The following is a 13,169-nucleotide window of genomic DNA, read 5'->3' as shown; positions in this document are numbered from 1 at the left end:
TTGAGGAGATGACTGTGGTCACAGTGAAATGGAGGTGCAAAAACACAGTGAGGCTTAAATACAAATCTACAGATTGGAGATTTGACTCTGGGAAAGTTAGCCAACAAATAGGCGAGGAATGTTTTTGTGTATAATTTGTTGCCAGCAGAGTTTTGGCAGAGATAAAGTTTATGCAAACAGGGAGATGTTCCGATTCACAGGAAAACACTGCAGGAGGTGATGAAGGCATGCCTGAGGGCATTGGAAGAGAAGAGCTGACGAGGTCAGAGACAGTCAATATTAACAAAGATTAATATCTCCCGGTGGCTCAGCACTTCAACTCCCCCTCCCATTCCGTATCCGACCTTTCTATCCTGGGCCTCCTCCATGGCCAGAGTGAGTCCCACCGCAAATTGGAGGAGCAGCACCTCATATTTCGCTTGGGTAGTTTACACCCCAGCGGTATGAACATTGACTTCTCTAATTTCAGGTAGTCCTTGTTTTCTCCCTCCTTCCCCTCCCCTTCCCAGCTCTCCCAGAGCCCACTGTCTCCGCCTCTTCCTTTCTTCTCCCGCCCGCCCCCCATCCCCTCATCAGTCTGAAGAAGGGTCTCGGCCCGAAACACCACCTATTTCTTCGCTCCATAGATGTTGCCTCACCCGCTGTGTTTCTCCAGCATTTTCGTCTACCTTTAACAAAGATAGAAATAACCAGGGTTTGTGAATTGGAATATGTGGCGTCAGAAGTTTAACTCGAGGTCAAATAATAGTTTCAGGTAGTGAAAAGTCTAGTTAACTTGAATTGTTTCTCTGGAAAGGGAAAGGATGGTAAACAGTTTGTGCTGGGGCTGGAGATGGTAACATAGGTCTTCATAATGTTTAAATGGAGAAATCCATGAAAGGGTTTGAGGCATGAGCAGCCTTACCCCAGCACAAAAGGACACAAAGTGCTGGAGTAACTCAGCAGGTGAGGCAGAATCTCTGGAGAACAGGGATTGGTGATGCTTTGGGTAGAGATCCTGCCACAGACCCTTCTATCCTTAACCCCGCGCCCTGGGTTTCTATTCCTTCAAGCACCTGGGTACTGTGCTCTTTGAACACATTCTATCCCTCCTCCAACATTTCATAGGTATCGCAAAGCTGGTGAGCTGCTTGCAGAGTGAATTTTAAAAAATGCAAGTAGTCTCTGATTACTGCAAATTGGTAAGTGCATACCTGTTTTCAAGTACGGTAAAGAGCTAACTCCAGGCCAGGTTTCCTCTGTTGGAGTTCCCAAAACCTGTAATTAAAAGAAAGAGCTGTAATTCATCTATAATTACATCTTTCACACTTCATAACATTGGTTTGCCACACATTCTACTTACATGTAAGGTATTTGTTACCAGCTTCGTTATATATGCAGCTTTCTCATGGTTTAATGTTTAAATTGTAGCAGCAATGTCTAGCACTTTGCGTTCTCAGTAAATTCAATGTTTTCCTCACGCTATTTAAGAAATAAATTTGGGGGATTTTACTGTATTTATGATGCTTTATAAATTTATATTACCATAGAAATTAAAACATTCAACCAGTTCAAAATGTGCATGTTGCTATCAACTAGTCCATAACATCAAGTACAATTTAAGATAATGAAAAAATAGAAATATCCTTGTGACACTGGCATCAATTCTTCTAACATTCTTTGACCTGATTAAATTGAAGAGATAGAGTGAGCACTTCAGTCACATAGTTTCTTGTGTATTCATTTTTACCTGTTTATATTGAAAGTGCTTCCACACTGCAAACTACCACTGAAGAGGACAAGGGCAGGAGGTGAATGGAAACAGCACCATCTGCAGGTTACCTTTCAAAGCACACACTATTCTCTCTTAGACATGTGTTACTTTGTTTAGTCTAACCCTGGAACTCTCTTCCCAACACCACTGTGAGAGTCGCTTCACAAGAAGAACTGCATGATTCACCTCCACTTTCTTAAAGGCTTCTTTAGGGATGGGCAATAGATGTGGCGGCCATGGTGGTACATCGGTTGTTGCTGCCTTACAGTGCCAGAGACCCAGGTTCGATCCTGACTATGGGTGCTTGTCTGTTCAGAGTTTGTACATTCTCCCCAAGGGTTTTCGCCGAGATCTTCGGTTTCCTCCCACATTCCAAAGAAGTTCAGGTTTATTGGTTAATTGGCTTGGTATGAATGTAAAATTGTTCCTAGTGGGTTTAGGATAGTGTTAATGTGCGGGATTCGCTGGTTGGTGCGGACCCGGTGGGTCAAAGGGCTTGTTTCCCTGCTGTATCTCCAAACTAAAATGCTGGCCTTTACATCATGAAAATTGAACAAATAAATATGATTTTTACAATTCAATATATAATTGAAATATTCCTGTAAAGATGTTAGAGCACTTGTCACCTTCAATTGCTTATTGCTGGCAGCCGGTCCTACTGATACATTAGTTGTATTTCACCCTCCACTTACACTACCTGACTTGCTGAATATTTGCAGCGTTCTCAATAGACAATAGATGCAGGAGTAGGCCATTCAGCCCTTCATGCTAGCACCGCCATTCAATGTGATCATGGCTGATCATCCAATATCAGTACCCCATTCCTGCCTTCTCCTCATATCCCCTGACTCCACTATTTCCAAGAGCCCTATCTAGCTTTCTCTTGAAAGTATCCAGAGAACCGGCCTCCACTGCCCTCTGAAGCAGTGAATTTCACAGACTCACAGCTCACTGTGTGTAAAGTGTTTCCTCATCTCTGTTCTAAATGGCTTACCCCTTATTCTTAAACTGTGGCCCCTGGTTCTGGACTAATTGAGAACATGTTTCCTACCTCTAGCGTGTCCAAACCCTTAATAATCTTATATGTTTCAATAAGATATCCTGTCATCCTTCTAAATTCTAGAGCAGAGCTGCCAATTTTTGTCAGAGCATTTCAGTATTCTGGTACCTGAAAATCAATATTTTGCTGAGGATATCAGTATTTTTACGCGGTGCCATTTTGCTAAAAAAAGTGTTTTTTTTAATGTGCTGTCATACCCATCCATGTAAGAGTACAAGAATGCATAACTTTGCTTACCAATTGACATAACTTCTATGCACCTACTTACAGTGGCTTGCAAAAGTATTCATACCCCTTGTACTTTTCCACATTTTGTCACGTTACAACCACAAACGTAAATGTATTTTATTGGGATTTTATGTGATAGACCGACACAAAGTGGCGCATAATTGTGAAATGGACGGAAAATGATACATGGTTTTCAATTTTTTTATAAATAAAAAACTGAAAAGTGTGGCGTGCAAAAGTATTCAGCCCCCTTTACTCTGATACCCCTAAATAAAATCCAGTGCAAGCAATTGCCTTCAGAAGTCACCTAATTAGTTAATAGAGGCCACGTGTGTAATCTAATTAGATATAGATTAGATTAGATATTACTTTATTAATCCCCTTATTCAGGGGAAATTCAGATGTCCTTGCAGCACACTAATAAAAATACAACATAGCATTAAAGAAGTTTAACATTAAAACATAAAAACATCCCCCCACAGTGGTTCCCACTGTGAGGGAAGGCACAAAGTCCAGTCCCCATCCTCTTGTCCACCCAGAGTCGGGCCTATTGAGGCCTCCACAGTTGCCGTTACGGGGCCCGATGTTCCCGGCCGTTCTCACCGGGTGATGGTACTACAGTGTCGGGAGAACCCTCAATGGCTTGGGGTTCCAGGAACGACCGCCTTCTTACCGGAGACCGCGGCTTCCAAGCCAACAGATCGCGCTGGACGGAGCTTCACACAGATCACACACTGGCGATCTCGGCGAGAGATCCCAGGCTCCACAGAACCGCGGCTCCACGATGTTTATATCGACGGTCCCAGCATACTGGAGTTCCAGCGCGGCGACTCAGGCAAGGCATCACCCGCTCCGCGATAGCGCTCCAGCGCTGTGCCGCCGCCAAAGCCGAGGTTCTGGCCAGGTCCCCTCAGGAAACGTCGCTCCAGGACCCGCTGGTAGGCCGCGTAATCTCAGTATAAATACAGCTGTTCTGTGAATGCCTCGGAGGTTTGTTAGAGAACATTAGTGGACAAACAGCATCATGAAGCCCAAGGAACACACCAGACAGGTCAGGGATAAAATTGTGGAGAAGTTTAAAGCAGGGTTAGGTTATAAAAAAATATCCCAAGCTTTGAACATCTCACGGAGCACTGCTCAATCCATCATCCAAAAATGGAAAGAGTATGGCACAACTGCAAACCTACCAAAACATGGCCGTCCACCTAAACTGACAGGCTGGGCAAGGAGAGCATTGATCAGAGAAGCAGCCAAGAGGCCCATGGTAACTCTGGAGGAGCTGCAGAGATCCACAGCTCAGGTGGGAGAATCTGTCCACAGGACAAGTATTAGTCGTGCACTCCACAAATCGGGCCTTTATGGAAGAGTGGCAAGAAGAAAGCCATTGTAGAAAATAAGCCATAAGAAATCCCGTTTGCAGTTTGCCACAAGCCATGTGGGGGACACAGCAAACATGTGGAGGAAGGTGCTCTGGTCAGATGAGACCAAAATTGAAGTTTTTGGCCTAAATGCAAAACGCTATGTGTGGCGGAAAACTAACACTGCACATCACCCTGAACACACCATCCCCACTGTGAAACATGGTGGTGGCAGCATCATGCTATGGGAATGCTTTTCTTCAGCAGACACAGGGAAGCTGGTCAGAGTTGATGGGAAGATGGATGGAGCCAAATACAGGGCAATCTTGGAAGAAAACCTGTTAGAGTCTGCAAAAGACTTGAGACTGGGGCGGAGGTTCACCTACCAGCTGGACAACGACCCTAAACATACAGCCAGAGCTACAATGGAATGGTTTAGATCAAAGCATATTCATGTGTTAGAATGGCCCAGAAAGTCCAGACCTAAATCCAATTGAGAATCTCTGGCAAGACTTGAAAATTGCTCTCCATCCAATCTGACTGAGCTTGAGCTATTTTGCAAAGAAGAATGGGCAAAAATTTCAGTCTCTAGATGTGCAAAGCTGGTAGAGACATACCCCAAAAAGACTTGAAGCTGTAATTGCAGCGAAAGGTGGCTCTACAAAGTATTGACTCGGGGGGGCTGAATACATTTGCATGCTACACTTTTCAGTTTTTTATTTGTAAAAAAAATTGAAAACCATGTATCATTTTCCTTCCACTTCAAAATTATGCACCATTTTGTGTTGGTCTATCACATAAAATCCCAATAAAATACATTTACGTTTGTGGTTGTAACGTGACAAAATGTGGAAAAGTTCAAGGGGTATGAAAACATTTGCAAGCCACTGTAACAGTGCATTCATTGCCATCACTTTGTATACTGCTGTTGCTTCCTGTTTTTAGCACCAATGATGATGTAGAAGACATTTTGGAAGCCTCCCTCTCCCTCTCTCGCTCTCTCTCCCTCCTTCCTTTCATTCCCTCCCCTTACCTCCCACCCCCTCCCTCTCTCTCTCTCCCTCTCTCTCTTCCTACCCCTCCCAGATCAGAAGATTAGTCGAGCATGATTTCCCCTTTGTAAATCCATGCTGACTTGGACCGATCCTGTTACTGCTATCCAAATGTGCGGCTATCTCATCTTTTATAATTGACCAGCATCTTCCCCACCACCGATATCAGGCTAACTGGTCTATAATTCCCTGTTTTCTCTCTCCCGCCTTTCTTATAAAGTGGGATAACATTAGCTACCCTCCAATCCACAGGAACTGATCCTGAATCTATAGAACATTGGAAAATGAGCACCAATGCGTCAACGATTTCTAGACCCACTTCCTTAAGTACCCTGGGATGCAGACCATCAGGCCCTGGGGATTTATCAGCCTTCAGTCCCATCAGTCTATCCAACACCATTTCCTGCCTAATGTGGATTTCCTTCAGTTCCTCCGTCATCCCAGATCCTCTGGCCAATAGTCCATCAGGAAGATTGTTTGTGTCCTCCTTAGTGAAGATGGATCCAAAATGCCTGTTCAACTAATTTGCCATTTCCTTGTTCCCCATAATAAATTCACCCTTTTCAGTCTTCAAGGGTCCAACTTTGGTCTTAACTAATATTTTCCTCTTCACATACCTAAAGAAGCTTTTACTATCCTCCTTTATATTCTTGGCTAGCTTACCTTCGTACCTCATCTCTTCTCCCTGTATTGCCTTTTTAATTATCTTCTGCTGCTCTTTCAACATTACCCAATCCTCTGGCTTCCCGCTCATCTTTGCTATGTTGTACTTCTCTTTTATTTTTATACTATCCCTGACTTCCCTTGTCGCCCCTTACTCCCCTTGGAATCTTTCTTCCTCTTTGGAATGAACTGATCCTGCACCTTCTGTATTATTCCCAGAAATACCCGCCATTGTTGTTCCACTGTTATGCCTGATAGGGTATCTTTCCAGTCAACTTTGGCCAGCTCCTCCCTCATGGCCCCATAGTCCCCTTTGTTCAACAGTAATACCGACACCTCCAATTTACCCTTCTCCCTCTCAAATTGTAGATTGACCATATTGTGGTCACTATCTCCTAATGGCCCCCTAACCTCAAGTTCCCTTGTCAAATTCTCATCTTCAAAATGCCAGGTAATAGACAAATGCATACAAAACAAAATAAGAAACGATACAGGATAATAAATTGTTAGAAAACAAACAAAATCAAGCAATGAGACATAGAAGTATTTTTTATACACCCACTTCCATTCATTTGCAGGATGGCCCGTTTACTCCTAGAGGGTGCTATTGTACCAAATTTCTCAACAGACCATACCCGCAGCAATCATTCCCTTTCATCTGCAGAAACATTTTGTACCGTGGTACTACTGAAAAAAATACTAGATGAAGCTACAGACCCATTAGTATACCCACATCAGACAGGGACAGACTTGAGAGGACTGCTGAAAAACACAAATTTTATTTATATTTGAATATAATTGAAGTGCAAACTCCATCTTCAGTTCGTTGACACTAGAATTGTTGGACTAATTACAGTTGGCGATGAGTCAGAGTATAGGAGTGAGATCGACCGATTGACCAAATAGTGCCAGCACAACAATCAGTCTGAAGAAGGGTTTTTGGCCCTAAACGTTACCTATCTCCTTCGCTCCATAGATGCTGCTGTACCCGCTGAGTTTCTCCAGCATTTTTGTGTACCTTTGATTTTCCAGTATCTGCAGTTCCTTCTTGAACAGCCTGGCTCTCAATATCAGTAAAACAAATTAACTGATTGTGGACTTTCGAAGAGGAAAGATGAGGACCCACAATCCTGTTTATATCAACGGGGCGGGTGGTGGAGAGAGTCAAAAACTTCAAATTCCTGGGCGTTCATATTTCCGAAGTTCTTTCCTGGACCCAGCATACTGATGCAATTATAAATAAAGCACATCAACGCCTCTATTTCCTGAGAAGATTACGGAGATTCGGTATGTCAGATGACTTTTTTCATTTGCATGACATTGCTGTGTCCCAAACATTATGGTGCCCGGAGATGGGGGGGACTATGTACAAACACTGCTGTAATTTCTACATGGTGAAACCAAAATGTATAAAAATGGCCTTTATTAAAATCTGACAATGTGCACTTTAACCACGTGATTTATTCTATTACAAATCTCTTATTGTGGAGTACAGTGGCAAATGAATAAATGACGGGTCTTTGTCCCAAACATTTTGGAGGGCACTGAAAACACACTCCCCTGTTTATTATATTGTTTACAGTGTAGTATGTTCACATATTCTGTTGTGCTGCAGCAAGTAAGAATTCCATTGTTCTACCTGGGACATATGACAATAAAACACTCTAGACACATCTCGTGCAGTAGAGCAGAGGAACAAACATCTTTGTTTTCATGAGGTTACTAATTCCTTTTCCTTCTTTTTTACTTTTTTATTTCTATTTCATATTTATTGCATCTGTTGATTCAGTGAGGGATGCATAGGATAGGGTGTATATCCTGTAATATTATTTTCATTTTTCAAAACCATTTCTTTGATCCCCGTTAGCATTTCAGATCATCAGGTATCTCAACTCAAAGCATTCCCCACATCAAGGAGGGTTAGAGGATGGAAATAATTGGAATAGTGATGAAATAGCAGTATGTAAATGGAAAATGAGAACAGGGAGGAGGGTAGAGGACAGAACCACAAAGGTACAAAAACAGCAGATGGGTGCAATGAATAAGAACACAAGCAACGGTAGAGAATGGGGCAGTCAAGAATAAAATGGAATGAAGTAAACTGAAGTATGAGGGATTATTCATCCACATTACGAAACTTCATAATTTCAATGTTAGAAACTGCACCATGTAAATAAGTTTGCAATGCCTTGGAACAATATAATGAAATACGATTCAGTAAAGACATGGAGCTAACAAATCAATATGATCTTCACACAGCACCAACAATAATATCAAAATAAATGAATGAATCAAGGACACATTGAGGAAAATGATGGACAGTAGAACTACTGTATTCCCGGAATGATTAGCAGTAGAGGGAAGATAGAGCAGCTGTAACTAGTTTTTGTCTGATACTAGGGAGACACAAAAAGTTGGAGTTATGCCCCTGTCCCACTTAGGAAACCTGAACGGAAACCTCTGGAGACTTTGCGCCCCACCCAAGGTCTCCATGTGGTTCCCGGAGGTTGCAGGTGGTTGCCGGAGGTTGCAGGTAGTGGAAGCAGGTAGGGAGACTGACAAAAACCTCCGGGAGTCTCCAGAGGTTTCCGTTCAGGTTTCCGTTCAGGTTTCCTAAGTGGGACAGGGGCATAACTCAGCAGGTCAGACAGCATTGCTGGAGAAAAGGATCAGAAGAAGGGACTCGACCCAAAATGTCACCTATTCCTTTTCTCCAGAGATGCTGTCTGACTCCGTTATTCCAGCTTTTTGTGTCAATCTTTGGTTTAAACCAGCATCTGCAGTTCCTTGCTACATATTCCTTCTGATGTGCTCATGCCAGGTGTGAATTCCTAGAAGGCCACAATGCTACCAGACCAACAAACCAGTAGGTTGAGCATTTGGCTGCAGAAAGTAGCAGGGGATGGAGGGGCATCAATTCTGCTGTTAAATAGAAAGGGTAAAATCAGCAGGAGAGAATCAAGAGTGTTTAATTGCCATATGTCCCGAGACAGAACAATGAGATTCTTTCTTGCAGCAGCATAACAGATGTGTAAGTCAATAAATTAAAAAACCTGATATTAGTATAAAAAACACTAAGTCCATAGTGCGACCAAGACAGTTTGTAGTTTATGGTTTATTCGGTGTTTGTAGTGTACAAGAGCCTGATGTTTGTTGGGAAGAAGCTGAACCTTGAGGTCACTGTTTTCAGCATCCTATCTATACCTTCTTCCCAATGGCAGGAGTGAAATTAGTGGCCAGGGTGAGGTGGATTTTTGATGATGTTGGCAGCCTTTTTGAGACAGAACCTCCTGTAGATCCCTTCATTGGAGTTTGAGCCCTGCTACCAAACCGGGACAAGGGAAACATGAAAGCAGCGGTACACAAAAATGTTGGAGAAACTCAACGGGTGCAGCAGCATCTATGGAGCAAAGGAAATAGGCAACGTTTCAGGCCAAAACCCTTCTTCAGCGTCGGTATTGCACTGCCCATAAAGACAAACTTTTACAAACTATCAGTAAAGGTTACGGTATACATTGTTACATCACCAGCGAGGTTCAAAGGTTAGTTTATTGTCACGTGTACCAATTAAGGTACAGTGAAACTCAATTTACCCTATGGACATATTAAAGGAAAGGCAACCAGCCACACAACTACATAAAAGTTAACATAAACATCCACCACAGCGGATTCCCCACATTCCTCTTCTTCTTTCGTGTGCCGGGCAGAGCCTAAAGTTGTAGGACAACTTGTTCTTATTTGATCTTCCGTTTGTACACGTCGAGTTGATTGCATTAGTCGAAACAAGGTGGACCACGTGAAGGTTGCAATCTTCCACCCCCCCACCCCCACATTCCTCGCTGTGATGGAAGGCAATAAAGTCCAATTTTCTTCTTTATTTATTCTCCCGCGGTCGGAGCAGTCGAACCACCCGCAGTCGGGGCAGTCGAAGCTCCCGCGTCAGGGCGGTAGAAGCTCCTGCAGTTGGAGCTCCCGGTCGGTCTCCAACCAGGGACTGCGAGATCCACGATGTTAAAGTCCACAGGCTCCCACAGTTGCAGCTCCAAAGTCGATCCCCGACAGGGATCGCCAGCCCCACGATGTTAAATCCTGCAGTGTGGACGGAGATACGATTCGGAAAAAATTGCATCTCCGTCGAGGCAAGAGATTTTAAAAAGTTCCCCCCCACCCCAAGAAGCTAAAAAACACTAAAACATACATTTAACACATACTATAAAATAACAGAGAAGGAATGGACAGACAGACTCTTGGCGAGGCAGCCATTGCTGGCGCCACCCGGTGGTTTTGCCAGTGTCTACGTTTGAGACGACAATTAAAACACCTCTGGTTTATTGGCTAAAATTCACATATCTTCATTATGAAGCACGCAGCCATAATCCCATTGACGGTTGAGGACAATCATGGTTTTTAATATACATGAACAAGGGCTATGAAGAAACTACATAGTTCTCAGATAAGTAGCAGATGGAATATAATGTCCAGATTATAAAAGCCTCATTTTCCACACCAGTTAATTCCTTAGATGTTCACATTCTAAAACTGACAAGTCAAAAAGCTAACTCATATTTCAACCTGGAAAGAGCTGACAACATTTCATGACAATGCTTCAAATTCTGGAAATTATTAGCAACCAAACTTTTAATGTGTAGGTTTTAGTCCTGCATATTGTGTGGCTGTTTTAATTCATCTGATGAAAACACTCAAATGAACTACTTTCTCCTTGATTCACAATGATCCTGACTACGGGCGCTGTCTTCCCCGTGACCTGTGTGTGTTTTCTCCAAGATCTTTGTTTTTTTCCCCCACATAGAGTCATAGAGTGATACAGTGTGGAAACAGGCCCTTCGGCCTAACTCGTCCACACCAGCCAACAATGTCCTAGATACCCTAGCCCCATTTGCCTGCGCTTGGTCCTTATCCCTCCAAACCAGTCCTATCCATGTACCTGTCTAACTGTTTCTTAAACGATGGGATACCCGCAGCCTGAACTACCTCCTCTGGCAACTTGTTCCATGCACTCACCACCCTTTGTGTGAAAAGGTTATCCCTCTGATTCCTATTAAATCTTTTCCCCTTCACCTTGAACCTATGTCCTCTGGTCCATGATTCCCCTACTCTGGGCAAGAGACTGTGCATCTACCTGATCTATTCCTCTCATGATTTTGTATACCTCTATAAGATCTCCTCTCATCCTCCTGCGCTCCATGGAATAGAGACCCAGCCTACTCAACCTCTCCCTTTAGCTCACACCCTCTAGTCCTGACAACATCCTTGTACATCTTCAAAGATGTACAGGTGTGTAGGTTAATTGGCTTGGTATAACTGTGAATTCTCCCTAGTATGTGTAGGGTAGTGTTAATGTGCGGGGATCACTGGTCATTCTGGACTGTACTGTATCTCTAAACTAAACTTAATGGCCATGCAGAACAACACTCTCAGCCAGTTCCACTCTTTGGCTCCTCATCGACTTCCAGCTGCTGTACTAGAAATCTCAGATCTTGATTGGTACTCGATTTAGCTGTAATAGATTAATCTGTTGTAATACTATCCAGCACCAGTCCACATCATCAAATTGCTGTTTAGGACAGCAAGGAATAAGGAAGCATAGAAAATATCAGTAGGATAGCAGTAGAGATTCAAGAGATTCAAGAGACATTTATTGACACATGCACCAATTTGTACAGTGAAATTTGTGGTCACCGTACAGCCATACGAATAAAAAAAGAACACAGCACACGATAGACTTTAACATAAATATCCCCACACAGCAGAATCAAAGTTTCTCACTGTGAGGGAATGCACCAAAGTTCAGTCATCCTCCTCTTTGTTGTTCTCCCGTGGTCGGGACCTCCCGAGCCCCCGCCGTCGCCGCGACGGGCGGCCCGATGTTCAGGCCCTCTCGCTGGATGATTGAACTCCGACGTTGGAACGGAAGAACATTCTCAGCAGCTTGGACTTCCGAATCGGCCATTTCTTAGTACAGTAGGAGGCCATCCGGCTCTCCGGGTCTATCCACTATCTATCCTTGGGTCTACTAATTTTTTCTGTTAGTATTATTTGTCTTCGCATTAGGATTTTTATATTATGCCGAATTTCTTAATGCTATATCAATTTCCTTCACGACTATTTGCCTTAATTTCATTATGTGTTCGACATACCAGTCTATCAAGTGACTTAATAGAAACATAGAAACATAGAAATTAGGTGCAGGAGTAGGCCATTCGGCCATTCGAGCCTGCACCGCCATTCAATATGATCATGGCTGATCATCCAACTCAGTATCCCGTACCTGCCTTCTCTCCATACCCTCTGATCCCCTTAGCCACAAGGGCCACATCTAACTCCCTCTTAAATATAGCTAATGAACTGGCCTCGACTACCCTCTGTGGCAGAGAGTTCCAGAGATTCACCACTCGATTAACCAGATTAACAATCCATTCAGTCATCAACTACAGCATATCACTTTTGAAACTTTTCTTTACTTGGCCAATTAACCCATCTTTGCAAAAACAGAATTAATAAAATGGTGTTGCAAAAATGCCATTTTAGAAAAACAACCGGCACAACAAACGACATAATTGCCTGAAGAGAAGTCTCGACCTGAAACGTCACCTATCCACATTCTCCAGCTGCCTGACCTGCTGAGTTACTCCAGCCTTTTGTGTCCTTTTGCGATTAACCAGCACCTGCAGTTCTTTATTTCTACATGTAAACTGCCTTGCTTATTCTGACAGTGGGTAAATTATCTGAAACTCACCTATCCATGACCTCCAGAGAAGCTGCCTGACCGCTGAGTTACTCCAACACTTTGTGTTCCACTCAGGATTCCAGCATCTGCAGTTCCTTATGCCTACTTTAAAGTGATGTACTTCAGGCACAAAGGCATTTAAGGTGATAGTTTTACCAATTCAGTAATTTGCAACAATAAAAAAATACTCAGAGCTCAGTACAACAATAGCTCTGTGTCAGCTGGAAAAGTTATTGACCTCAGACCAGCCATTTCTTTCACTGGAATTGAGGGTTTGTGTACATGAAATCAATGAGCATTTGGACTG

The 13,169-nt window shown here is 43.2% G+C and overlaps 1 protein-coding gene across 3 annotated transcripts in view; it reads right to left on the bottom strand.

Annotated features, from left to right (window-relative positions):
• Nucleotides 1-13,169, bottom strand: part of cdk14 (cyclin-dependent kinase 14) — a 659,117-nt gene that overhangs the window by 244,955 nt on the left and 400,993 nt on the right. For all 3 annotated transcript variants that reach the window (XM_055655908.1, XM_055655917.1, XM_055655925.1), the window contains one exon: nt 1,194-1,257. In XM_055655908.1, coding sequence (XP_055511883.1) covers nt 1,194-1,257 — 64 coding nt within the window. The remainder of the gene's footprint in view (nt 1-1,193; nt 1,258-13,169) is intronic.

This window comes from Leucoraja erinacea, chromosome 2 (genome assembly GCF_028641065.1).
Source record: "Leucoraja erinacea ecotype New England chromosome 2, Leri_hhj_1, whole genome shotgun sequence".
NCBI classification, from domain to species: Eukaryota; Metazoa; Chordata; class Chondrichthyes; order Rajiformes; family Rajidae; genus Leucoraja; species Leucoraja erinaceus.
The sequence above is the reverse complement of the archived record's forward strand: the minus strand, read 5'-3'. Positions and strand labels throughout refer to the sequence as shown.